The 27198-nt window shown below is 40.6% G+C and overlaps 1 protein-coding gene across 4 annotated transcripts in view; it reads left to right on the top strand.

Moving 5' to 3' along the window:
- LOC133537488 (uncharacterized) overlaps positions 1-27198 on the top strand; it is a 78306-nt gene that overhangs the window by 49154 nt on the left and 1954 nt on the right. Inside the window, exons 24-33 of one of the 4 annotated variants that reach the window (XM_061878540.1) lie at positions 1469-1594; positions 1675-1864; positions 1928-2032; positions 5550-5591; positions 5660-5776; positions 9616-9761; positions 9875-9961; positions 19911-20057; positions 20130-20279; positions 22958-23222. In XM_061878540.1, the coding sequence (XP_061734524.1) occupies positions 1469-1594; positions 1675-1864; positions 1928-2032; positions 5550-5591; positions 5660-5776; positions 9616-9761; positions 9875-9961; positions 19911-20057; positions 20130-20279; positions 22958-22996 (1149 nt within the window). In that variant the 3' untranslated portion in view covers positions 22997-23222. Of the gene's footprint in view, positions 1-1468; positions 1595-1674; positions 1865-1927; positions 2033-5549; positions 5623-5659; positions 5777-9615; positions 9762-9874; positions 9962-17720; positions 17869-19910; positions 20058-20129; positions 20280-22957; positions 23223-27198 lie in introns of those variants that run through there. The other 3 variants (XM_061878539.1, XM_061878541.1, XR_009802705.1) reach the window with 3 other exon arrangements.

Genomic DNA, 27198 nt, shown 5'->3' with positions numbered 1-27198 from the left:
AACCTTAAAAATAATTTTAGGATTTTTAAGCATATATACCTTTTTACCTTTTAAATTCCTTCCTCTTCTTTCCTGACAATTTAAATCAATGTTCAAGTATTTTTTTTATTTTTATTGTAAAGAAGAATAAATATATTTTTATTTAATTCTTCATTTTAGCTTCTGTTTTTTCGACAAAGAATATGTGTAGAACATATTTCTTTAAACTTATTATGATTAAAATTTAAAAAAATATTCCGGCAAATCTAGAAGATCTTTAGAATCAAAATTCCATTTTATTTCAAAATCTTTGGAATTTCTTTTAAAATTTTTGTTCTGGAAAATCTAGAAGAAATAATGATTTGTCTTTGTTAGAAATATAGCTTGGTCCAATTTGTTATATATTTTAACAAAGTGCAGATTGGATTTTAACCTATTTAAAACATCATCAAAATTCTAAAATTAATGTTAATCAGGAAAAATTACTAATGATGTTCCATAAATTATTTTTTTAAGTTTTTCAAAAAGATTCGAATTAGCTAGTTTTTCGCTTCACTTTTTTCGGTTGAATTTTGAATTTTAAAGAGTCGAAATTCAAGACAAACTATGTTTCAATTTTTTTTTTTTTTTTTCGTGTTTTCTCCTCTTTTAAACCGTTCAATTGAGTGTTTTTTACATCTTTTATTCTCTACAAAAAACCTTCCGTAAAAGGAAAAAAATATACGACGGAATGACGGACAGAAATACCCAATTTTTTAATATATATAGATTTATTTATTAAAGGTAAATTGAGCAAATTGGCTATTTCTGGCAATTTATTTAAGTGTGTATCAAACTGGTAGTCTTTCGCATTAATCAGTACCCAAGAAGTAGCTCTTGGTTTCAAAAAGGTTGGTGACCCCTGCCGTAGAGAATAAGCGGTAGAAAATGGATGGATGGATGGATGGAAACTAACCATTACTGAATCATCACCATATTTGACTTTTGTCCTGTTGTCATGTGGACTCTGACACATTTGTGTACAAAATAAATAGGGGAGACATAGAAGTACCTTTCCTGACCAAGTGTCATTGACCCTGACTTTCTGGTTTCTGTTTGTCAAAAATCAAAATACAAACAATATCAAGATTATACACTAACGAGTAAAGTATAAAAACAACTTTGATTCTCCTCCTAATGACTGGGGTGGGTGCCACTTTTCTCGTCGTCTTTCGTAAAACCTTGTACTCTTCTGCCCAGTCTCGATTACCTCTCAAGAAACTCTGAAGAAACGTTTATGCTTTTCGTAATTTGTACGGTTCGTACAGTCAAAAACAGCGCACGCATAGAGCATTTTTCTTTCAGAAACGTAAATGGCGCCTCGTTCCTAATAAGAACAGATGCTGGCTGTCCACCACTTATATCTAATGAGCCAGATGTGAGTCGGACGTGACGTGATATGGTGTATGTAACGTACGAAATAGTAACTTCTGTTTAATTGGTTCTCCAGGACAAAGATCTGCGACTGAGAGAAATGTGGGGGCAGTGTTCTTCCCGACTGTTTGATTTGGATGTCGCGCTTGTTAAACTGCAATGCGTTAGACGTCTCTCTCAGCTCCGAGGAGACACAGCTCAGGTCAGAGCACACCCGTTCCCACAACATTGAAATGAACCTACTTACATGTTTCTGTTTACAATCTCCATTTGTTGCTATAGGCAGTGTTGCGTGGGAACTTCTGGTTCAAGGAATACGGTCTGATTCGCTTCTGTCGCCACAGACCGGCTATAAACATCTTGAGTTTGCTCCAACAGAAGATTTTACCTCTGCTGGAGAGAATGAATCAACAAGTCACTGTCACCACTAACACCTGTCATCAATTTGGTACTGAGCTGCAGCCAGACAGAGGTACTAAACGACAACATATTAGTAGATGATAATAGATTGAACTGACAGATATTCTTTTTAAAGGAGTGCTCAACCGTTCTTTGAGGCAATCAGTTCAGTCGCAGGACACAGGTTCGCAGACGGGTTCTGCACATGACTCACAGAAACAAAGCTTCACTGGCATTCAAGGTCAGATGCACAAAATCTTGCAGTACACTTAATATTAACTACTAATACTTAATTGTCATATACGTATATATGTATATATATATATATATTGTATATATATATATACAGTATATGTATGTATATGTATATGTATGTATGTATATGTATGTATGTATATATATATATATATATATATATACTGTATATATATATATATATATATATATATATGTATGCATATATATATGTATATATATATATATGTATACAGTTGTGATCAAAATTATTCAACCCCCACACAATTTTGGTGTTTTAGCAAGTTGGACATTTATTCCGTATTTTGTTTATAGTCATATCAAATAAAGATGTGTCAAATGCAACTTAAATAGCAACACTGTATTTTACCAAATACCAAAAAAGGAAATTTTTCTTAATATCTCATTGACAAAATGATTCAACCCCCTAGTTCCATGCATCTTTAGTACTTAGTAGAACACCCTTTGGCAGTAATGACATCCTTCAAAGGTGATACATAAGCTTCTTGCAAGCATCTACAAGTATTTTAGCCCATTCCTCTTGGGCAAAGGCCTCCAGTTCATTCATATTCTTGGGCTTGCGTGCTGCAACTGCATTCTTCAAGTCCCACCACAGCTTTTTTAAAGGATTTAGGTCTGGCGACTGTGAAGGCCACTCCAGAGTCTCCCAGCCCTTCTTCTGCAACCACTCTGATGTTGATTTGGAGGTATGCTTGGGATCCTTGTCCTGTTGGAAGGTCCAACGTCTCCCAAGCAGCTAATATATCCCGTTAGGAAATAGAATTCATAATGCCTTGAACGCGCTGGAGATTCCCGGTACCTGAGGCAGAGAAACAGCCCCAGAGCATGATTGACCCCCCACCATGCTTAACAGTAGGCAAGGTGTTCTTCTCTTTGTAAGCTTCATTTTTTCTCCTCCAGACATAACGTTGATTCATAGGCCCAGAGTTCCAGTTTTGTCTAATCACTCCATAGAACAGTTTCCCAAAACCTTTGGGGTTTGTCCAGATGATTTTTGGCATACTGGAGTCTATTTTTCTTGTGCCTGGTAGTCAGAAGTGGGGTGGGCCTGGGAGTTCTGGCATGGAGGCCTTCATCTCCTAGTGCGCGCCTTATTGTCTGGGCCGAAACCTGCGTTCCCCCCTCTGCAATGTCCTGTTTTAGTTCCTCAGCTGTTACCTGGGGTTTTTCACCACTGTACGCTTCAAACACCGGACAGCAGTTGCACACAGCATCCTCTTTCTACCACGCCCAGGTAGTGTTTCCACTGCGCCTTTAGCTTTAAACTTGCGAATTATGCTCCCAACTGTGTCTCTTGGAATGTGTAATGTCTTTGCTATTTTCTTATATCCATATCCTTTCTTATGAAGAGAAATGACCTCCTCTCTTGACTTCTTTGATCACTCCCTGGACTTCACCATGTTGCAAATACACCATTGACCATCTACAAGAAGCTGAGCGTCACAGTCTTTTTCAATCAGTTTAATTGTTGCTCGCTATGGTTCTAATCACATCTACAGGTGTTTTCAACATCTGATTGAAAAGACCTTATTCAAATTCTGTTACTAAGAGTTATGATCTTCAAGGGGTTGAATAATTTTGTCAATGAGATATTAAGAAAAATGTCCTTTTTTGGTATTTTGTAAAATACAGTGTTATAATTTAAGTTGCATTTGTCTATTTGACACATCTTTATTTGATATGACTATAAACAAAATACGGAATAAATGTCCAACTTGCTAAAACACCAAAATTGTGTGGGGGTTGAATAATTTAGATCACAACTGTATGTATGTATGTATGTATGTATGTATGTATATATATATATATATATATATATATGTATAAATGTATATATGTATGTGTATGTATATGTATTTATGTATGTATAAATATATATTTATGTATATATATGTGTGTATATATATATTTGTGTGTATATACTGTGTATATATATATATATATATATATTTATTTTTTCCCAAACAGCAATTCAAAATTTAAAATTATGTTGTGACTTCATTCTGATATTTACATCTAATTATCATATATGATATGAATATAAATATGTACAGTATTGATGTTTTACTCATTTTATACCACACAAACTTAAAAGTAGAAACTAGATGGAAGTAAAAACACATACTCAGAACTCATTGTCAAATGACCGTACTGTTTTAAGAATACAGTCCTTGTAATTAATTATAATTGCCAAATACCAAAACAAGACCATTGTCTTTGTTATTTTCTGTGCCTGCTCTGTACATGATGTCATATTCATGTCAATCATCCATATCCATCTAAACAAAATGTATTAATATATTTATCAGACTTTTTTATCTTTATTTTGAAAGGTCCATAATTACTTTCCATTAAAGGTTTGCAGACTCTTTAAGCCTTCTTAAAGTCAGTCACACTCAAATGTTGACACATTGAATTGTCTTAATGAAATCTCAACTTCCCCCTTGACATATTATGCAACATTATTCTTATAGTTCTAGAAGTAACATCAGCTAGCCAGAGGTGGTCTTGGTATATTTTATAGATTGAAAAAAGTAACCTAAAGGCCTTAGTGACCACATGCGTGCACAGCACCTTTCAGCTCTTATTTCCAAAATTGTGACCACTACTTAATTGGGGTCTACTCAGTGGCCTAGTGGTTAGAGTGTCCGCCCTGAGATCAGTAGGTTGTGAGTTCAAACCCTGTCCGAGTCATACCAAAGACTACACAAATGGGACCCATTCCCTCACTGATCGGCACTCAGCATCAAGAGTTGGAATTGGGGGTTAACTCACCAAAAAATTATTCCCGGGCGCGGCACCGCTACTGCCCACTGCTCCCCTCACTTCCCAGGGGGTGATCAAGGGGATGGGTCAAATGCAGAGGACAAATTTCACCACACCTATAATTCACTTCACCTGGTGTGTGTGTGACTGTCATTGGTACTTTAACTTTAACTTATGGCCGCTTATGTGGACACTTATACTGCCATCTGGTGGTGTCAGAAGAGTATAACATACAATGGAATTTGGAAAAAAAGTGTAAAAAAAAAAACTAGCATGTCACGTTTGTGTACTTATGGACTAAGTACATCATCTCAAATGATGATTTTTAGATTTTATTGTAATTAGGGTCCAACAAGCACAAATAGCAAAGACAAATATTAAAAATATCATGTAAACAAGCAGCTTGGGCCTTAAGAGGTTAAGCAAGTTGCAAACAGCCCCTTTTAAAATTATGCAATCTCTTTAATTGTACCCATTGCTGAAGTGCCGCTGCCAACTGTTGCTACATTCCAAACATTGTCTGTCTCTTGTAAAGAAATGAGGGGAGGGCTTTGTGGGGTGCAGTGAAATGTCAGGCTGTTAATAGAATAGAATGTCTCTCCTGTTTTCTAGTCCTGCCAAAGAGCTGCTGTCAACAGTCTGACTTTTTGGACAGTCTTGAGTTTCCACTATGCAGCAGCAAAATGTTAAAAAAAAATGTGCCATTTCCATTTCAGAGTGTGCTCCACACAGTCTCATCTCTCTCCCGACAATGCCAGGTAGAATCTTTGTGTGAAACCAAATATACAGGTTTGTCGCAACAAAATAACGATGCCTTTATTTCCAGAGGAGGAGTGGACCAAGCTGTTAGAACTTTCTCCTCTTTTCCAGCTGCTGAATAGGGTGGAGCTACAACTGAGACATGGAGCCCCAAGTGGATGGCTCCTTGGAAGAGGACTCACTGGTACTGTACACTACCGACTTGACATTGGGGTGTAAAAGTATACTATAATCATGGTTTAGTACCTACCTTGGTTGCCTAGTGGTTAGGGTGTCCGCCCTGAGATCGGTAGGTTGTGAGTTCAAACCCCGGCCGAGTCATACCAAAGACTATAAAAATGGGACCCATTACCTCCCTGCTTGGCACTCAGCATCAAGGCTTGGAATTGGGGGTTAAATCACCAAAAATGATTCCCGGGGGCGGCACGGATGCTGCTCACTGCTCCCCTCACCTTCCAGGGGGTGAACAAGGGGATGGGTCAAATGCAGAGGACACATTTCACCACACCTAGTGTGTGTGTGACAATCATTGGTACTCTAACTTTTTTTTTTTACTTTTTAGAATATGAATAGTCTTTATTATCATTAATCAGCAAGTGAGCAACACAATTATGATGGATTACTCTCGCCCCAGTGCATAAACAACAATAGTGCAATGGAGCAATAATAAATATGAACATGCAAACATCCCACAAGTGGAGGAGTTCAAGTACCTCGGAGTCTTTATTCAAGAGTAAGGGAAGAGTGGATCGTGAGATCGACAGGCTGATCAGTGCGGCGTCTTCAGTAATGCGGACGCTGTATCGATCCGTTGTGGTGAAGAAGGTACTGAGCCGGAAGGCAAAGCTCTCAATTTACCGGTCGGTCTACGTTCCCATCCTCACCTATGGTCATGAGCTTTGGGTTATGACCGAAAGGACAAGATCAAGATGAGGTGGTTCGGGCATCTGGTCGGAATGTCACCCGAACGCCTCACTTGGGAGGTGTTTAGGGCACGTCCGACCGGCAGTAGCCCACAGGGAAGACCCAGGACACGTTGGGAAGACTATGTTTCCCGGCTGGACTGGGAACGCCTAAGGATCCCCGGGAGGAGCTGTACAAAGTGGTTTCGGAGAGGGAAGTCTGGGCTTCCCTGCTTAGGCTGCTGCCCCCGCGACTCGATCTCAGATAAGCGGAAGAAGAGGGATGGATGGATAGATACAAACAGTATCCCCGCAAAAAAAAAAACCTCCCCTTTTGCAACCAATGAGACCCCTTCCACCCACTTCCTCCTTGATGAGTTCAATGAATGGGATATGTGGAGTTAGGTGAATAGTGTCTGGTGTTTTTTAGCATAATGACCCAAGGATATATATATATATATATATATATATATATATATATATATATATATATATATATACTCAGTGGCCTAGTGGTTAGAGCAGGGGTAGGGAACCTATGGCTCTGGAGCCAGATTTGGCTCTTTTGATGACTGCATCTGGCTCTTTGATAATTCTTAGCTGACATTTCTACATTATATCTGCTGGTAATCTTTCAGGTTCAAACATTGATGACATTTATTAAACAGACGAGGAGCAAGGAATTATGCAGAGACAGAGTTCAATTTGGCTCAATCAGGAGACATGTGTTTTGGGCTGTATTCTAGTAACAGATCCAAACTACATTCTAAAAGTCCAGCCTGTGTGCTTCCACTATTTATTTGGGAGGTCCCTGTTTACATCACTGAAGCTGTCGCTGATGGAAGGAGGTAATCTCGACAACTCCAGTTAGACACAATATATGATTATGCAAAAATGCAAATGTGTTTGTTGTGGTGATATCGCCTTGTCTCTCTGCTCTGTCTGCGTCACGGCGGTGTTCGTCCTTGGCAGTCAGCAGGCCGTTCCTGGACACAGACACTGATATCAGACTGGCTGGCAATCTTTTGGATTGTCAGCTTTGCACAGACAAAGAAAACTACCACTTGAGCACAATTGACAATAATTATAGCAACGGCCCTCATGCATAAAAGTTGTGTGATAATATATACATAATTATTCTAACATAATCACAGTGTTAAAAATAACATTCAAAATATAAAAAATTCTCATGCATTTTAATCCATCCAACCGTTTTCTACCACACCTGTTCAAGAAGTCGCATTAATGGTGTTTTATTTATTATTGGTTAGCTTCAGAATAAAAATCTTATTAAAAAGAATAAGAGACTTATTATACTTTAAAAATGTTAGTCTTACTTAAAAGTGCACGCATTTTGTTGTATTCAGTGTTTAAAAATATTATATGGCTCTCATGGAAATACATTTTAAAATATTTGGCTTTCATGGCTCTCTCAGCCCAAAAGGATCCCGACCCCTGGGTTAGAGTGTCCGACCTGAGATCGGTAGGTTGGGAGTTTAAACCCCGGCCGAGTCATACCAAAGACTATAAACATGGGACCCATTACCTCCCTGCTTGGCACTCAGCATCAAGGGTTGGAATTGGGGGTTAAATCACCACCGCTGCTGCCCACTGCTCCCCTCACTTCTCAGGGGTGATCAAGGGGATGGGTCAAATGCAGAGGACACATTTCACCACACCTCGTGTGTGTGTGTGACAATCATTGGTACAATATACATATTTATATATACACTTATATATATATATATATATATGTATGAATATATATATATATATATGTATGTATGTATATATGTATATGTATGTATGTATGTATATATATATATATATATATATATGTATGTATATATCCATCCATCATCCATCCATTATCTTCCGCTCATCCGAGGTCGGGTCGCGGGGGCAACAGCCTAAGCAGGGAAACCCAGACTTCCCTCTCCCCAGCCACTTCGTCTAGCTCTTCCGGGGGATCCCGAGGCGTTCCCAGGCCAGCCGGGAGACATAGTCTTCCCAACGTGTCCTGGGTCTTCCCCGTGGCCTCCTACCGGTTGGACGTGCCCTAAACACCTCCCTAGGGAGGCGTTCGGGTGGCATCCTGACCAGATGCCCGAACCACCTCATCTGGCTCCTCTCGATGTGAAGGAGCAGCGGCTTTACTTTGAGTTCCTCCCGGATGACAGAGCTTCTCACCCTATCTCTAAGGGAGAGCCCCGCCACACGGCGGAGGAAACTCATTTCGGCCGCTTGTACCCGTGATCTTATCCTTTCGGTCATGACCCAAAGCTCATGACCATAGGTGAGGATGGGAACGTAGATCAACCGGTAAATTGAGAGCTTTGCCTTCCGGCTCAGCTCCTTCTTCACCACAACGGATCGGTACAACGTATGTATATATATATATATATATATATATATATATATATATATATATATATATATATATATATATATATATACATATATATATATATATATATATATATATATATATACATATATATATATATATATATATATATATATATATATATATATATATTTATATACATATATATATATATATATACATACATATACATACATACGTACATACAATTTAAGTGCTAATGAAAATACAATTTTCTTTTAATTTATTCATTTCAGGCAATGACATAAAATAATAAAAAAGTACAAAGTTGACAACACATAAAAATATGGATTAATATAGTGCAAAAGGTAATGTATAGTATGTAATGCATGATTGAACTTCACCGCTTTAGTCATATGTTTTGCGCTCAAGAAACTTCTATGACTTGAGCACCCGATTTCTTGTTTTTCATTACTGCCACAAATAGTGGAAAAGTGTCTTACAACTGAGCACTACGGCGACCCATACAAACCACGTTTGAGAAACATACATTTTTTGGCGACCCTCTAGGGGGCGCTCACGTCCCAACAATGGGCCCCGGCCCTATGGTAAGGACCACTGCTGGAGAGAATGCTAGAAATGTGGCACCCAAAACATTTGACTATAATATATCTGGCCTATAGTAAGTACCAAAAATCAGATTACAACATGCTACACGCCCTCTGCACACAGATTGAATACACACATCAGTAACTTGCCCATGTTGTTTTACAGACAACTGTTTAGTGGACATCCTGGAATGTCAATGGGAATGTGAGGGAGAGTTGATCCCACTGGACCCATCTGTCCTCCAGCCCAGAGAATTATTGGTGTACCAGCACGGACTTTACCTGATGCACAGCTTGCATTGCCTGCAACTGGTCTGTTACACCCTATTAGTAAACAAAATATGAAGTGAAAAATTCATCACTTAGCAACATGCGGTTCCATTAAGACGCATTAACAGGAAAACCAGCATCCTTTCCTCCCACAGACTCCAGACGTTTCTCTGCACATCGCTGCCAGTCTTCCCAAAAACAACTACCACAGTAACGCCTTCAGAAATTCCTTCTTTTATCAGGTAAAGTACAAGCAAATATAGCATAATCATCACTTTATAATCCATTGGTAAAGAGAAAAAATACTGTGGGAACTCAATTTCCAAACTAATTTGGTTCTTGAACACTGTTTTTGAACTGAACAGGTTGTATATTTTACCAAATTTCTCCATGAGAAACAAGCTGGGATCCAGCCAGTATTCATTTTGTTGACTAAAAATTGCCTTCGTTATCGTCAACAACCTATTTTCCCCTGACTAAAATAGGACGATAACTAATCACAAGAAATGCACGCTGGCGAAAAAAATTTAAAAATTGGCAATTTACTTGACGAATAAAAACTATACATCATACTTCTTTAGGTGGGTTTGACAAGTTAGGAATCTATCAAATCATAGTACCATGCAGGAAAGGGGCGGGGTAAATCGCGACAGGCCCAGGGATATAATCAGAACAACTACTAACAGAGAGTGTTGTGATTTTTCATTGGGAAGCCAGAGTCTATTTCAGGGATGTATCAAGAAACTGTAATAATGATGACTGCAGCAAAGATATCATACTTTAAATAAAACAAACAAATAAAATCTAAACCCAGATTGATAACTGCATTTTTGTCACGACCAGAATTGGACTTGGAACACAGGCGCAGGGCTTTGGAAGCGGTCCTTTTTTGCGACCAGGGAAGGGGTCCAAAACAGGAGAGAACACACAGAAGATAATATAAATAATAACAGAAGAAATGAATAAATTAAAAAGATGGTTTGACAAAATCAGACTAACTTTGAAACTAGTAAAACTAAAATAGTGCTATTTGGTAACAGTTGTAGAGAAAGTCAAACAAATACCAATTGACGGAATAGAAATTGAAAGAGTAAATTAAACCAAATTTCTAGGTATAATGATTGATGATGAATTGAATTGAACTGGAAATCTCGTGTAAAAAATATACAACATAAAGAAACACGTCAATAATGAATAAAGCAAAACATGTTTTAGACCAAAAATCACTTCATATTCTCTACTGCTCGCTAGTGTTACCATATCTGAGTTATTGTGTAGAAATATAACTACAAAGTACACTTCATTTATTAAGTGTTAGAAAAAAGATCAGTTGGAATAATACATCATGTTGGTTATAGAGAACATACAAACCCTTTATTTATTGAATCAAAAATACTGAAATTCCACGACATAGTGAATTTGCAGACAGCTAAAATTATACACAAAGCAAACTATAACCTGCTACCCAATAATATACAACAATTCTTCTCCAAAAAAGAGGAGAAATATAATCTTAGAAACAATGTAATTTAAAACATTTGTATAAACGTACAACACTTAAGACCTTCAGTGTATCAGTATGTGGAATTAAATGATGGAATGGATTAAGCAAAGCAATCAAACAATCTACTAATATGATCCACTTCAAGAAACTCTTCAAACTTAAAGTGTTTCCAAATTTCAAAGAAGAAAAACCATGATAAACATTCTGAATTTATTTCATCCAACCATCCGTTCATTTTTTCAAAATAATCTTACTCATCTAACCATATGAAATGCACGGTAACTTACTTCACCCAATATTATTTCTTTATTTTCATTGTGATTACTTATGGAGTATATTGTGAATAAATTGAGAACAGGAAGTGAACAACATTTTTTATTAACTGTTATGTAAAAGAAATGGGGTAGGATTAAATAAGCTGTGCTTCTTCCTACTCCTTATCGAACATGTTGAAAAGAGATACTGGAAATTATGACGTATCATGTTATATGCTTGCATGTTCCAAATAAACTCCATCCATCCATCCATTTTCTACCGCTTATTCCCTGTTTGGGGTCGCTGGCGCCTATCTCAGTTACAATCGGGCGGAAGGCGGGGTACACCCTGGACAAGTCACCACCTCATCGCAGGGCCAACAGATAGACAAACAACATTCACACTCACATTCACACACTAGAGCCAATTTAGTGTTGCCAATCAACCAGAAATAAACTCAAAACAGGCTATTAAAACAGATTTAACCTAACTATTAAATATACAAACTTATCAAAAAATCTTTCCACTATAAGGAGGAAAACGAAGGGGCTATGAAATAAATCAACAAACTCAAAACGCTCCAGCTACGGAGGGAAAAAGGTTCTAAAAAATAAAACTACTCTCACAGAGGCGATTCTATGAAGACAAAGAAAGAAGGGACCTAGGACTAAGCGGCACTAATATACAAGCCGACAAAACTATTCTTTGGTTCAACTACTACCGTATTTTTCAGACTATATGTGGCACTTTTTTTCATAGTTTGGGTGCGACTTCTACTTAGGAGCGACTTATGTGTGAAATTATTAACATATTACCGTAAAATAACAAATAATATTATTTATCCCATTCGCGGAAGAGACGAAGAAAATGTCAGCAATCGTCACTCACACGTCAACCAATAAGAATTCGGTGGGGGAGGGTCATGGCAGAAGTGCATTGTGGGTCCTGGAATGCTAACTGCTATATGCTACTGCGGTGGCTATTAAAATGGATCATTTCAACATTGGCGGTAACTTATAAAAACTGAGAAGGGCTGAACAAAAATGGCACCGAAAAGGAAATCATGTACTGCAGATTACAAACTGGATGTAGTGAAATATGCAGCAGAAAAGGACAAGAGGAAGCGACACATACCTTTGGAGTTGGCAGAGTTGTTTAGAAGCGACATCGAGGAAGAAGATTTCATGGGATTTATCGATTAGGAGTGACAGATTGTTTGGTAAACATATAGCATGTTCTATATGTTATAGTTATTTGAATGACTCTTACCATAATATGTTAGGTTAACATAGCAGGCACCTTCTCAGTTGGTTATTTATGCCTCATATAATGTACACTTATTCAGCCTGTTGTTCACTATTCTTTATTTATTTTAAATTGCCTTTCAAATGTCTATTCTTGGTGTTGGATTTTATCAAATAAATTTCCCCGAAAAGTGCGACTTATACTCCAGTGCGACGTATATATGTTTTTTCCTTCTTTATTATGCATTTTCGGCCAGTGCTGGAGGTCCATACAAGAAGATACCAAAACACTTCGGCACAGGACAGAAAGAAGACGAGACATTTAAGCTTGAGGAAACAGGTGAAATCAATCGGGACAAAGGATGACAATCGAGGGAGGGCAAGTGATTTGAAACGAGAAGGAGAGTTAGCTTTTAAAAAAAAACAAAACAGGAAGTGACAAGACAACCTGAAACCAGACAAAACCCAGACAAGACTTCACCCAGGTGTGACAACTTTGATGAACTCACTTAGTGGATAAAGGGACTTAGTGTTGCCATCTTGCAAGCTTCAATGCTAACATCAATCAATGTTTACTTAGTGTATATAGCGCTAAATCACAAGTGTCTCAAAGGGCTGCACAAGCCACAACGACATCCTTGGCTCAGATCCCACATCAGGGCAAGGAAAAACTCAACCCAATGGGAAACCTCGGAGGGGACCGCAGATGAAGTGAAGTGAATTATATTTATATAGCGCTTTTCTCTAGTGACTCAAAGCGCTTTACATAGTGAAACCCAATATCTAAGTTACATTTAAACCAGTGTGGGTGGCACTGGGAGCAGGTGGGTAAAGTGTCTTGCCCAAGGACACAACGGCAGGGACTAGGATGGCGGAAGCGGGAATCGAACCTGCAACCCTCAAGTTGCTGGCACGGCTGCTCTACCAACCGAGCTATACCGCCCAGATGTGAGACCTCCCCCCCGGGCGACTGGTGTAATGGACGTTGAGTGGATCTAACATAATATTGTGAGAGTCCAGTCCACAGTAGATCTAACATAATAGTGAGAGTCCAATCCATAGTGGATCTAACATAATAGTGAGAGTCCAGTCCATAGTGGATCTAACATAATGGTGAGAGTCCAGCCCATAGTGGATCTAACATAATAGTGTGAGAGTCCAGTCCATAGTGGATCTAACATAATAGTGAGAGTCCAGTCCATAGTGGATCTAACATAATAGTGAGAGTCCTGTCCATAGTGGATCTAACATACTAGTGAGAGTCCAGTCCATAGTGGATCTAACATAATAGTGAGAGTCCAGTCCATAGTGGAGCTAACATAATAGTGAGAGTCCAGTCCATAGGGGATCTAACATAATAGTTAGAGTCCAGTCCATAGTGGATCTAACATAATATAGTGAGAGTCCAGTCCATAGTGGATCTAACATAATAGTGAGAGTCCAGTCCATAGTGGATCAAACATAATAGTGAGAGTCCAGTCCATAGTGGATCTAACATAATAGTGATAGTCCAGTCCACAGTAGATCTAACATACAAGTGAGAGTCCACTCCATAGTGGATTTAACATAATAGTGAGAGTCCAGTCCACAGTAGATCTAACATAATAGTGAGAGTCCAGTCCATAGTGGATTTAACATAATAGTGAGAGTCCAGTCCACAGTAGATCCAACATAATAGTGAGAGTCCAGTCCATAGTGGATCTAACATAATAGTGAGAGTCCAGTCCATAGTGGATCTAACATAATAGTGAGAGCCCAGTCCATAGTGGATCTAACATAATATAATGAGAGTCCAGTCCATAGTGGATCTAACATAATATAATGAGAGTCCAGTCCATAGTGGATCTAACATAATATAGTGAGAGGCCAGTCCAAAGTGGGGCCAGCACGAGACCACTATGAAAAACGACACATACCGCATTTTTGGAGTATAAATTGCTCCGGATTATAAATCACACCTGCTGAAAATGCATAATAAAAAGGAAAAAAACATATATAAGTCGCACTGGAGTATAAGTCGCATTTTTGGGGGAAATTTATTTGATAAAACCCAACACCAAGAATAGACATTTGAAAGGCAATTTAAAATAAATAAAGAATAGTGAACAACAGGCTGAATAAGTGTACATTATATGAGGCATAAATAACCAACTGAGAAGGTGCCTGCTATGTTAAGCTAACATATTATGGTAAGAGTCATTCAAATAACTATAACATATAGAACATGCTATACGTTTACCAAACAATCTGTCACTCCTAATCGATAAATCCCATGAAATCTTATACGTCTAGTCTCTTACGTGAATGAGCTAAATAATATTATTTGATATTTTACGGTAATGTGTTAATAATTTCACACATAAGTCGCTCCGGAATATATGTCCCACCCCCGGCCAAACTATGAAAAAAACTGCGACTTATAGTCCGAAAAATACGGTGGTTTATTTCAGACATGCAGGCAGTTTTACAATACATTACAGCAAAATATTTACAGTTTCCCATTACACGCCTGAAAAGGAGCGGGGGGAAGCAGAGCGTTCATTTCCATTTTCAATCTGTAACACAAACAGACTACTACTCAAAATTATATATATATATATAGCAATATTTTCGTGGTTTATTGGATCATTCCAGACGCACCATCACAAAAGTGGTGCCTCATGAGACGCACCTAAGCTTTGGCGTGCTAAAAATACGTTTTGTTGTCTAGACCGCCATTCTATATCGCACAAACACAGTGCACCAAAGAATGAAACAGTGCATTGGAGCACATGATGTCATGAGTATGAGTGACTCCAATAAGCACAACTTGTATGGTATACACAAAAACCTCATTTGAAATAGTGCATCACTTTTGCACTTGTTACAGAATCAATTGTACATGCTGTCTTAGTAGGAGACTACTGTACTAATGTTATAAACAATTTTAAAGTTTGCACAATGCCCATGCTGTTTAGCACTTGTTATCTGGGATCTTAGTAGATTAAGCCCTACATGACCTCTTTCTAACCTGGTTAGTGAATTATGTGTACTTTTGTTGTTGTTTCCACGTTTTTATAGAAAAACTCAAATATGGTAACACTAGTGAGCAGTAGGTTAGTGCGTGTGCCTCACAATACGAAGGTCCTGGGTTCAATCCCGGGCTTGGGATCTTTCTGTGTGGAGTTTGCATGTTCTCCCCGTGACTGCGTGGGTTCCCTCCGGGTACTCCAGCTTCCTCCCACTTCCAAAGACATGCACCTGGGGATAGGTTGACTGGCAACACTAAATGGTCCCTAGTGTGTGAATGTGAGTGTGAATGTTGTCTGTCTATCTGTGTTGGCCCTGTGATGAGGTGGCGCCATGTCCAGGGTGTACCCCGCCTTCCGTCCGAATGCAGCGGAGATTGGCTCCAGCAACCCCCGCGGCTCCGAACAAGACAAGCGGTAGAAAATGAATGGATGGATGACTAGTGAGCAGTAGAGAACATGGAATTAATTTTGGTTCAGAAAATCCATCCATCCATCCATCCATTTTCTACCGCTTGTCAGAAAACATTTCATGCCACCTTATATTGTATAATTTTTATATAACCTTTTCAGTTTAATTTACTATCTATTATTGCATTGTGGAGGTATCTCTCCTCCGCGTTCTTTCAACCACCAAGTACTGACATGACAGCTCCTTTTCAGGGTTTTAGACAGTTTTATTTTTCTTTGTTGTGTTCGTCTGTCTCGCTCGTGCTCCACCTCTAACTCCCTACTCCTCCCCGGCTGCTGCCTTTTAACAGAGCGATAGGTGATTAGATAAGCAGGTCCAGATGGGCCATCTACGCACCTGTCGCTGATCACCCCGCTTCGCTGCAGGTCTGCAGGCCACGCCCCCTCCACATGCACCTACTTTTTTTTTCCCTTTCACTTTTACTAAATTTTTATTTCTGTTTTACTTTTTCTACTACTGTTACCAAAGAGTATTATTTTAGTTTTACTGAGTTTCAAAGATAGTCTGATTTTTGTCAAACCACGCAATAGATTTTTTTTTCTGTTATTATTTGTATTTGCTTCTATGTGTTCTCTCCTGGTCAACATGGGGTTGTATCGTCTGCAAATATTACAAACTTAAAGTCCTTTAAAACTTTACAAATGCAATTTACTTTAGATATTGATAGAACAGTTTTGGCCTCTGTTTTGATCCCTTGGGTACGACGCAAGGTATATTTAGAGCTGTAGACGTGTATTTGCCAGCCGAGGCTGTCGTACGCTCACCCCAATAAATTTTTAGGTAAAGATATCGGGTTTTTTCCCATTAAAAAAAAAAATCGCAATTCTTATGAGGGAAAAGGCATAAAACAATAATAAAAACTTTATATTTATGGTTAGGGTGGAATTTTCTTAATAGATTTGATGCCGTCTTTTTGTATTTGTGTTTGATTGTCAACTAAGTAAAATAAATGGCGATGGCTGCTATATACTTTATTTTTGTCAGTTTGAGTTTTTGTTTTTCTCGATCTAGTTTCTCGCCAAATCTAATGACTTTTTCGTTAGCCAAGGCAGCCCTACACAATGTTTCATTAAAATGAGTTAGGCAGTTTTGAGTTATTGAACACACACAGAAAGAAAGACTTGTTGTGTAAGTGTATCAAAGAGCACAACTATACTAATTATTCAAGTCAAACATCTTAATTGCATGGATTTTTGTTCCGCCCAGTTGCCCTTCACACACAAAAGGCCCTCATCCATACATCACAGTGGGGGAAACCACACAAATGGAGCAGCAGTTACTAGGGAAGGGTTCTTTTGTTCAGGCAGATTTGGAATCTTGGCTGAATCTTTTCAATGCATTGCGAGGAGACACAACATTCAAATAAGGCACATACACTATATTGCCAAAAGTATTTGGCCACCTGCCTCGACTCACATATGAACTTCAAGTGTCATCCCATTCCCAACCCATAGTATCCAATATGATGTCGGTCCACCTTTTGAAGCTATTACCGATTCAACTCTTCTGTGTTTATAGGAATTTTTCACCATTCTTCCAAAAGCGCATTGGTGAGGTCACACACTGATGTTGGTGGACAAGGCCTGGCTCTCAGTCTCCGTTCTAATTCATCCCAAAGGTGTTCTATTGGGTTCAGGTCAGGACTCTGTGCAGGCCAGTCAAGTTCATCCACACTAGAGTTTTGTCATCCATGTCTTTACGGCGTGGCAAAGTTGGTAGTGTGGCTGTGCCAGCAATCTGAGGGTTACTGGTTTAATCCCCACCTTCTACCATCCTAGTCATGTCCGTTGTGTCCTTGGGCAAGACACTTCACCCTTGCTCCTGATGGGTCCTGGTGAGCGCTTTGCATGGCAGCTCCCACCGTCAGTGTGTGAATGTGTGTGGAAATACTGTCAAAGCTCTTTGGGCTCCTTAAAAGGGGGTAGAAAAGCGCTATACAAGTACAACCCATTTACCATTTTTATGGACCTTGCTTTGTGCACTGGTGCACAGTCATGTTGGAAGAGGAAGGTGCCCACTCCAATCTGTTCCCACCAAGTTGGGAGCATGGAATTGTCCAAAATGTTTTGGTATCCTGGAGCATTCAAAGTTCCTTTCACTGGAACTAAGGGGCCAAGCTCAACTCCTGAAAAACAACCCCAGACTATATTAATTCCTCCTTCACCAAATTTAACACTCGGCAGAATGCAATGGGGTTGTGGGAAAAAATCGATTCGAATACGAATCGCAATTCTCACGTTGTGCGATTCAGAATCGATTCTCTCTCTTTTTTTTTTTTAATCAATCCAACAAAACATCCATCCATTTTCTACCGCTTATTCCCTTTTGGGGTCGCGGGGGGCGCTGGCGCCTATCTCAGCTACAATCGGGCGTAAGGCGGGGTACACCCTGGACAAGTCGCCACCTCATCGCAGTCCAACAAAACAATACACTGCAATACCATAACAATGCAATCCAATTCCAAAACCAAACCTGAGCCAGCAACACTCAGAACTGCAATAAACAGAACAATTGAGAGGAGACACAAACACCACACAGAACAAACCAAAAGTAGTGAAACAAAAATGAATATTATCAACAACAGTATCAATATTAGTTATAATTTCAGCATAGCAGTGATTAAAAATCCCTCATTGACATTATCATTAGACATTTATAAAAATAATAAAAAAGAACAATAGTGTCACAGTGGCTTACACTTGCATGGCATCTCATAAGCTGGACAACACACTGTGTCCAATGTTTTCACAAAGATAAAATAAGTCATATTTTTGGTTCGTTTAATAGTTAAAATAAATTTACATTATTGCAATCAGTTGATAAAACATTGTCCTTTACAATTATAAAAGCTTTTAAAAAAAATCTACTACTCCGCTAGCATGTCAGCAGACTGGTGTAGATCCTGCTGAAATCCTATGTATTGAATGAATACAGAATCCTTTTGAATAGGAAAAATATTGTTTTTGAATCGCGTTGAATCAAAAAAATCGATGTATAATTTAATCGCGACGCCAAGAATCGATATTGAATCGAATGGTGGGACACCCAAAGATTCGCAGCCCTACAATGCAACCTCCAAACCCAGACTCGTCCATCAGATTGCCAGATGGAAAAGCGTGATTCATCACTCCAGAAAAGGCGTCTCCACTGCTCCAAAGTCCAGTGGCGACGTGCTTTACACCACTGCATCCCACGCCTTGCATTGGACTTTGTGATGCATGGCTTAGATGCAGCTGCTCGGCCATGGAAAGCCATTCCATGAAGCTCTCTGCGTGCTGTACGTGGGCTAATTGGGAGGTCACATGAAGTTTGGAGCTCTGTACCAACTGACTGTGCAGAAAGTCGGCGACCTCTTTGCACTTTGCGCTCTCTGTCAGTTTACGTGGCCTACCACTTTGTGGCTGAGTTGCTGTTGTTCCCTAATTCTTCCATTTTATTACAATAAAGCCGACAGTTGATTTTGGAATATTTAGGGGAGAGGAAATTATACGACTGGATTTGTTGCACAGGTGGCATCCTATGACAGTTCTACGCTGGAAATCACTGAGAGCGGCTCATTCTTTCACAAATGTTTGTCGAAACTAAGTGCTTGATTTTATACACCTGTGATTTGGATGGGTGGCCAAATACTTTTGGCAATATAGTGTACATTTTACATTAGGAATGGGCATCTGTAACGTCCAACTCCACGTGTGTCCATGCTGACAGGAAGCAGATAAGACGCTCTTTATTCGCCGCCAGAGACTCCAATCAGTCGGAGGCTTTTCCCTGCTGCTGCTCCACTGTTTGTCCCATGTCGCCATCAGGGACTTGACCACTGACTCCGCCCCTGACTTTCAGAGACACTTTTGCCAGGTATGAACACAACTCGCAGAGCACACATGTCAGTGTATATGCTATGTTTAGACACTGAGTGCGCCTCTGTAGGTCCTGCAGGCGTGTCTCGGGGAGCTGTTTCAGGCCAAACTGGGCTCGGATTCCTGCGCAACGGAAGCTGATTGGTTGGATGTTGATCCTCCTCAGGGACATTTGAAGGGCACGCCGTCTGGTTGCAGGACCGCATGCCTCTCTCAACAAGTATGTACAAAAAAACCCCCCTAAAGCTATTACTACCGCTTGCTTTTTCTTATGTACCGTATTTTTCCGATTACAAGTCGCTCCAGAGTATAAGATGCATAATAAAGAAGGAAAAAAACATATATAAGTCACACTAAAATATAAGTCGCATATTTGGGGGAAACTTATTTGATAAAATCCAACACCTAGAAGAGACATTTGAAAGGCAATTTAAAATAGATAAAGAATAGTGAACAACAGGCTGAATAAGTGTACTTTATTTGATGCATAGCACCCCTACTGTAGGATAGCAGGTTAGTACAACAATTAAGATTACTAGGTTCTTGGCCGTATAATTGAGAGACTCGAAATGAGACGTTTTGTACTTAGTGGACCACAGAACAGCTGCTGGCAAATTTATTGCACAATAATAACAACACATGAACAGTGTGCTTTTTGAAATGAAAATAACCCCCCAAAAAATAAAAATAGAGCTGTGTTTCAAAAATCAAAAATAGAACAAATGTCCTTTTTAAATCTGAATTCTACCCGGGTAGTACTGAATTGAACACTGTCTATATTCCTTTGTTGGGAATCCTTAGTTCCATACTGATTCGGTTTGATACTTGCGACTCTGGTGGTGGATCAGTTCAGTTATAGGTCACTGCAGAGGGTGGAAGGCGATGTAGCTGGCCACTAGAGATGCGCGGATAGGCAATTATACCATCCGCTTCCGCATCACCAAAGTCGTCATCCACCCGCCGTCCACCCGAACCAACATTTTATCAGTACCGTACCCGCCCGCGTTGTCCGCCTTTACCACTCACAGAGCTATTTAAACCTGTTTCACAGAGTAATGATGACAATTAGAGCTGCTAACGTTCCCGCGACTATCCAATAGCGTTCATCCTGATTACGAGAATATGGGCGTGCTGTGAAGCCATTGCTTAAGGCACCTTCAACAACATGTACGAACCGATTGTTGATCAGTTAACATGTTGTGTGCAGCTTCCGCAATTACACGTTCAAGATTGAAAGGCATACTGGGTGATACAGAGTACACTAATGGCTGTGATATAAACAACTTTAACACTTAGTAATATGCGCCACGCTGTGAAGCCACACCCAACAAGATTAAACGCAACACAACAAATACCCATAATCCTTTGTATCCGTGACAATTCCTGAATATATTTTACACCCCCGCGCCCCCAACCCTGCCCACCTTACCTACGCATGGGGGGTGGTGGGGTTTGCTGCTAGCGGAGTGTATAAAATAGTCAGGAAGTGTCATGAATACAAAGGATTATGGGTATTTGTTGTGTTTCGTTTATGTTGTGTTACTGTGAGGATGTTCTCCCGAAATGTGTTTGTCGTTCTTAATTGGTGCGGCTTCACAGCGTGGCACATATTACTAAGAGTTTTAAAATTGTTTATATCACAACCATTAGTGTACTCTGTGTCACCCAGTATGCCTTGCAGTCGTGTGCGTGTTGCTGCGGAAGCCACACACAACATGATGCTGGACTGACAAGCAGATCGTACATCCTGTAGAGGGCGACAAAGCCAATGGCTTCATAGCACGCCCTAATACTTATTGTCTGGGTGACTACCGGCAGTCATTTAGGAGAATAATAGCGTCTCTTATTGTCTTCTTCGCTTTATGACATGGGTCATGAATGGCACTTTAAATGGCAAAGGATACCGATCACAAAACCATGCATATCAAATATTTCCGGATGGTTCAACCGCCACCCGCCCGAATTGAATTAAAATCTATATTTTCGTCATGTCAACCACCCGACCCGCGGTTCATGACCGCAAACCGCGCATCTCTACTGGCCACACCACATCCAAACGCTCCCTCTCCGCAGACTCTCACTCGCCATCATACTCAAGTCCAGCTTGGAACCAGACTTCAGGATCACACAAAAAACAATCTGTACATAGCAGTACTGAGTGTAATCAATTAGAATACTCTTTTTACTGATAGTTGTCTTCCCTATGGTACCATATTAACTTCAATTTCAAATCAATAAACACAGTTACTCATTTTAACCATTTAGTCTTTGACATGAGAATACTGGTCGGTTCACACTGTACTCCATATAAGTCCGTAAGACTTTAACAGCAGCATCAAATCATGAAAACTATAGTAGCTTCACTTCATACTTAAGAATTCAATGAATTACATCCAATTTTTACCTTTATATCTTTAAATTATGAACCATGAAATAACACTTTTTAAACCATCACAGAATAAAATAAATGATTATTTAACTGAAATCACATTTTGATCATCATGTATTATAATGATTATCATTCAATTGAATAAATAAAAATGTATCAACAGTTCCCCTTTAAGCAGCATGACAAGGATGCTTTAGCAGCATTGGAATGAATGCAGCTCCTCTGCTCACTGCACGAGGCTGAACACAGTTACATTAAATAAACCTCTCTTTTACACAAAACAAAAATACGATAAAGTTATCCAACTGCAACATGCTAACACAGGGGTCGGGAACCTTTTTGGCTGAGAGAGCCAAAAAGCCAAATATTTTAAAATGTATTTCCGTAAGAGCCGTATAATATTTTTTTTAACACTGAACACAACTAAACGCATGCATTTGTAAGTAAGACCAACATTTCTAGTTTATAATAGGTATCTTATTCTTTGTAATAACATTGTTATTCTGAAGCTCACTGTGGAGGGGGCGTGGCCTGTGGGCCTGCAGTGAACTGGGGTGTGCCAGGACCGGCCTCTAAATCAGGGACAGGTGCGTAGACGGCCCACCTGGGCCTTGTTATCTAATCACCTGTCGCTCTGTTATAAGCAGCAGCCAGGAGGAGAGACGGGGTTGGGGCTGGAGCCAGAGCGCGAGCGAGAACGAAAGAGAAAAATACAATTGCTGGAAAGCAACTGAGGGACTTATTAAAAAATAAAACAATATTGTAACCCTGAAACAGGCTCTCATGTCGGTGCTTGGTGGTCTGAAGAACCCCCAGGAGGGCAAGCCCCACACTAACCAATAATAGATAAATAACTTCTTGAACAGGTGCAGTAGAAACGGACGGATTAAAAATGCATGAGAATGTTTTATATTTTGAACATTATTTTTAACACTGTGATTACAAGTGGAATTATTCATTACTTATCCTGTTAAGCAATGTCAGCTCAGATTTATCCGAGAGCCGGATGCAGTCATCAAAAGAGCCACATCTGGCTCCCGAGCCATAGGTTCCCTACCCCTGTGCTAACATGTCACAAGGCATTCTCTCAAGACATCATATTACTCCAATTGGTTTTGTACATATTAATTATGTGTCTTGTTATCAGATTCCTCTCTTTAGCATTAACAGGGTGGCTAGGCTAACAGGCTTGCTAACAGCAATGTACTGTAGGCCTCACTCACAAATTAACACTTACTGGAGTTCTCAGCACCACAAAGCGCAGCAATCCAACTCCCACTGGTACCCGGCTATCTTATGCTGCTTTTCCAACACTCTGTTTGAGAAGCAACAAGTTTTTTAACTTACTAACTTTGTCTTTGAAACACAATGATATGACTTGTGTCTTCACTCTGTGAGTTCAGTGAAGAAGTGACTGGAATAACAAAGGTGCATGCGACCTCTACTGGCCAACGTGTGAATAACGTGCAGTGTGCATGTATCATTAGTTTAACCCTGTAGTGAACACATGACTTTGACACATCATAAATTAACATTTTTAGTGACCAAAGTGACTTTGGCACACCATAACTTAGAAATGAATAATAGTAGAATATATTAGTGACACTATATTTCCATATGGGTTACACATAAATAACCAACTGAGAAGGTGCCTGGTATGTTATAAATGATAAATGGGTTGTACTTATGAAGAAGAAAAATCATGGACCCAGATTTCCCTCGCCCGGACGCGGGTCACCGGGGCCCCCCTCTGGAGCCAGGCCCGGAGGTGGGGCACGATGGCGAGCGACTGGTGGCCGGGCCTGTTCCCATGGGGCCCGGCCGGGCACAGCCCGAAGAGGCAACGTGGGTCACCCCTCCAATGGGCTCACCACCCATAGCAGGGGCCATAGAGGTCGGGTGCATTGTGAGCTGGGCGACAGCCGAAGGCAGGGCACTTGGCGGTCCGATCCTCGGCTACAGAAGCTAGCTCTTGGGACGTGGAACGTCACGTCACTGGGGGGAAAAGAGCCTGAGCTAGTGCGCGAAGTCGAGAAATTCCGGCTGGATATTGAGTAAAAGTAAAAAGTATGTTGTGAAAAAACTACTCAAGTACTGAGTAACTGATGAGTAACCTGATTACGGCAACAAATAATGCTCAAAAACATAAAAAAAGCAATGAGCAAATTCATAGCCAGGAATATCTCTTAAGCAACTAAAACAATAATATATATTAAATAATAATACACTTTACAAGAAATACATACTCCGTAGTTTGCTCGCTTGTTTGCGCTGGCTTTCGGAGACTCTTATTTTGTTTGCGCGGGCGCGATGGAGCGGCACTTTTATTGTGAAGACAGGAACTGTGCGATCAGTCTTTAGGCTTTTGACGGGAAGTACGGTCTTTTTTCCTTTACACTTTTGATTGATTGATTGATTGAAACTTTTATTAGTAGATTGCACAGTACAGTACATAATCTGCACAACTGACCACTAAATGGTAACACCCCAATAAGTTTTTCAACTTTTTAGGTCGGATTCGACGTGTGACAGTCACGTGACCGCCTGGTTTTCTTTGATTGGTCCAACGTCAGCAGTGACTGCATTTGATTGGTGAAACGCAGGCCTGCGTAGTTCTTACTTTGAATGCGTGTCTGACAAAATCAAAACAAACAAAACGTGCATTAACAGATCAATAAAAAAAAAAGTAGCGAGTAACGAGCTGATTGTAGATAAATGGAGCGGAGTAAAAGTAGCGTTTCTTCTTTGTAAATATACTCAAGTAAAAGTAAAAGTATGTTGCATAAAAACTACTCTTAGAAGTACAATTCATCCCAAAAGTTACTCAAGTAGATGTAACGGAGTAAAGTAGCGCGTTACTACCCACCTCTGCTCAGGACACAACGGACGTGACGAGGTTGGTACTAGGTGGGAATTGAACCAGGGACCCCCGGGTTGCGCACGGCCACTCTCCCACTGCGACACGCCGTCCCTGTTAACCTAACATATTATGGTAAGAGTCATTCAAAGAACTATAACATATAGAACTGGGGTCTCAAACTCAATCGGAGATGGAGGCAATCAGGGCGAGCTTTACCATCAGGGCTGCCTACCATGTCCTGCCTTCTCCAAAAAAACCTCAGCCAGTGGTATGGTGAAGACCCCACATGCCCTCTATGTCCGAGTACAGCAACACTGAAGAGCATCCTGGCGGGCTGCAAGACCAGCCTCACCCAAGGCCGTTACGCCTGGCGGCACAACCAGGTGCTAAAGTGTCTTGCAGCAGTGCTGGAAAGTCGACGGACCAGTGTCAATGCCCTTCCTCCCCCGTCATCCCGTTGGCAAGCAACAATATTTGTCCGGGAGGGCGAGGGTCAAGCCAACATCACCCCCCCAAGACCAGACACTGGAGAGCTAGGCGGGGCACGGGACTGGAAACTGCCGGCAGACCTGAGCCAGAGGCTTTGCTTCCCAGTTGACATCGCGTCCACAAACCGGCAGCCAGATCTTGTTCTGTGGTCAGCTTCGCTCAGGCTCGTTTACATCATGGAGCTCACGGTGCCCTGGGAGAGTGCAATGGAGGAGGCCTACTAGCGCAAGAAGCTGAGCTACACTGAGCTTGCAGCTGATGTGCAACAACAAGGCTGGAAAGCGAGGGTACGCCCAGTGGAAGTAGGCTGCAGAGGGTTTGTGGCCACCTCAACAGCCAGGCTCCTCAGGGAAATGGGAGTGCGAGGGAAGGCCCACCGACAGGCAGTGAAAGACCTCTCCAAAGCCGCTGAAAAGGGGAGTCAGTGACTGTGGGTCAAGCGAAGGGACTCTACCTGGGCTTTCAAGTAAGTTGATGGCATCTAGGGAGTGATCCTGGGACGCTGGGACTCACTGCTGCACCCTCTGGAGGTGTCGTGGGCCTATCAGCGAAACACTGAGGAAGGGGGGGGGCGCCCGCCCACTTGATAACCCAGAGGATGCCTTCACTCACTTGACCATCCCAGAGTCGCAGAGGTGTCTCAAGTATGCAGTAGGGGATTGTTACATCTGGTCCTATACAACAGATCTGCCTGGGGGCCACGAGTTGCAGAGTCTGGGTGAGGCTGGGCGGCAAGAAAAGATTTCTTAATTTTTTTTAATTTTTAAATGTCCTTATTTTAATAATTAATAATAATAATTAGTTTTAAATTAATTTTGAATTAATGTAATTCATTATTTAATAATAATTAATCATTTAATAATAATTCGATATCTCCAGTCAGCAACATATAGGGAATATAAGAACTACACTACCCAGCATGCAACAGTAAGGCTGTATGTCGCAGCTAGAATATGGTTATGAGTCTACCGTTACGGTAGCACAATTAGCCCCCAACATCCCGACTAACGTGTTACACGTCCGATTCGACCAGCGACTATCTGTCGGAGTATCAGCGCTGGGGTCCAGTGCACCACGGTTTTGTATTGTCGCTCGGTCTTTCGGCGGAATGCTCCGGTTCCCCGGCCCAGACTGTTACAGACTGGGGGAGGGAGCGAGAGAGACACACACACACACACACATAGTGACAGAGAGAGAGCGAGCAGGCGGGCGAGCGAGGGAGGAAGAGTGAGGGTGGGTCTAGTGGAAAAGCGGCAAAACGTTTCTCTGCTCGCATCACGCAAGTGACGTCAAAGTTCGGCCCTCGAGAGCCATATACCACACTGTGATTGGTAGATTCCTTCAGCTCCGCACACAACGCTGTCAAGCGCCATTCATTTAACACTTGCAGGCCGCACTGAC

The sequence above is a fragment of the Nerophis ophidion genome, linkage group LG18 (assembly GCF_033978795.1).
Source record: "Nerophis ophidion isolate RoL-2023_Sa linkage group LG18, RoL_Noph_v1.0, whole genome shotgun sequence".
NCBI classification, from domain to species: Eukaryota; Metazoa; Chordata; class Actinopteri; order Syngnathiformes; family Syngnathidae; genus Nerophis; species Nerophis ophidion.
The sequence above is the reverse complement of the archived record's forward strand: the minus strand, read 5'-3'. Positions and strand labels throughout refer to the sequence as shown.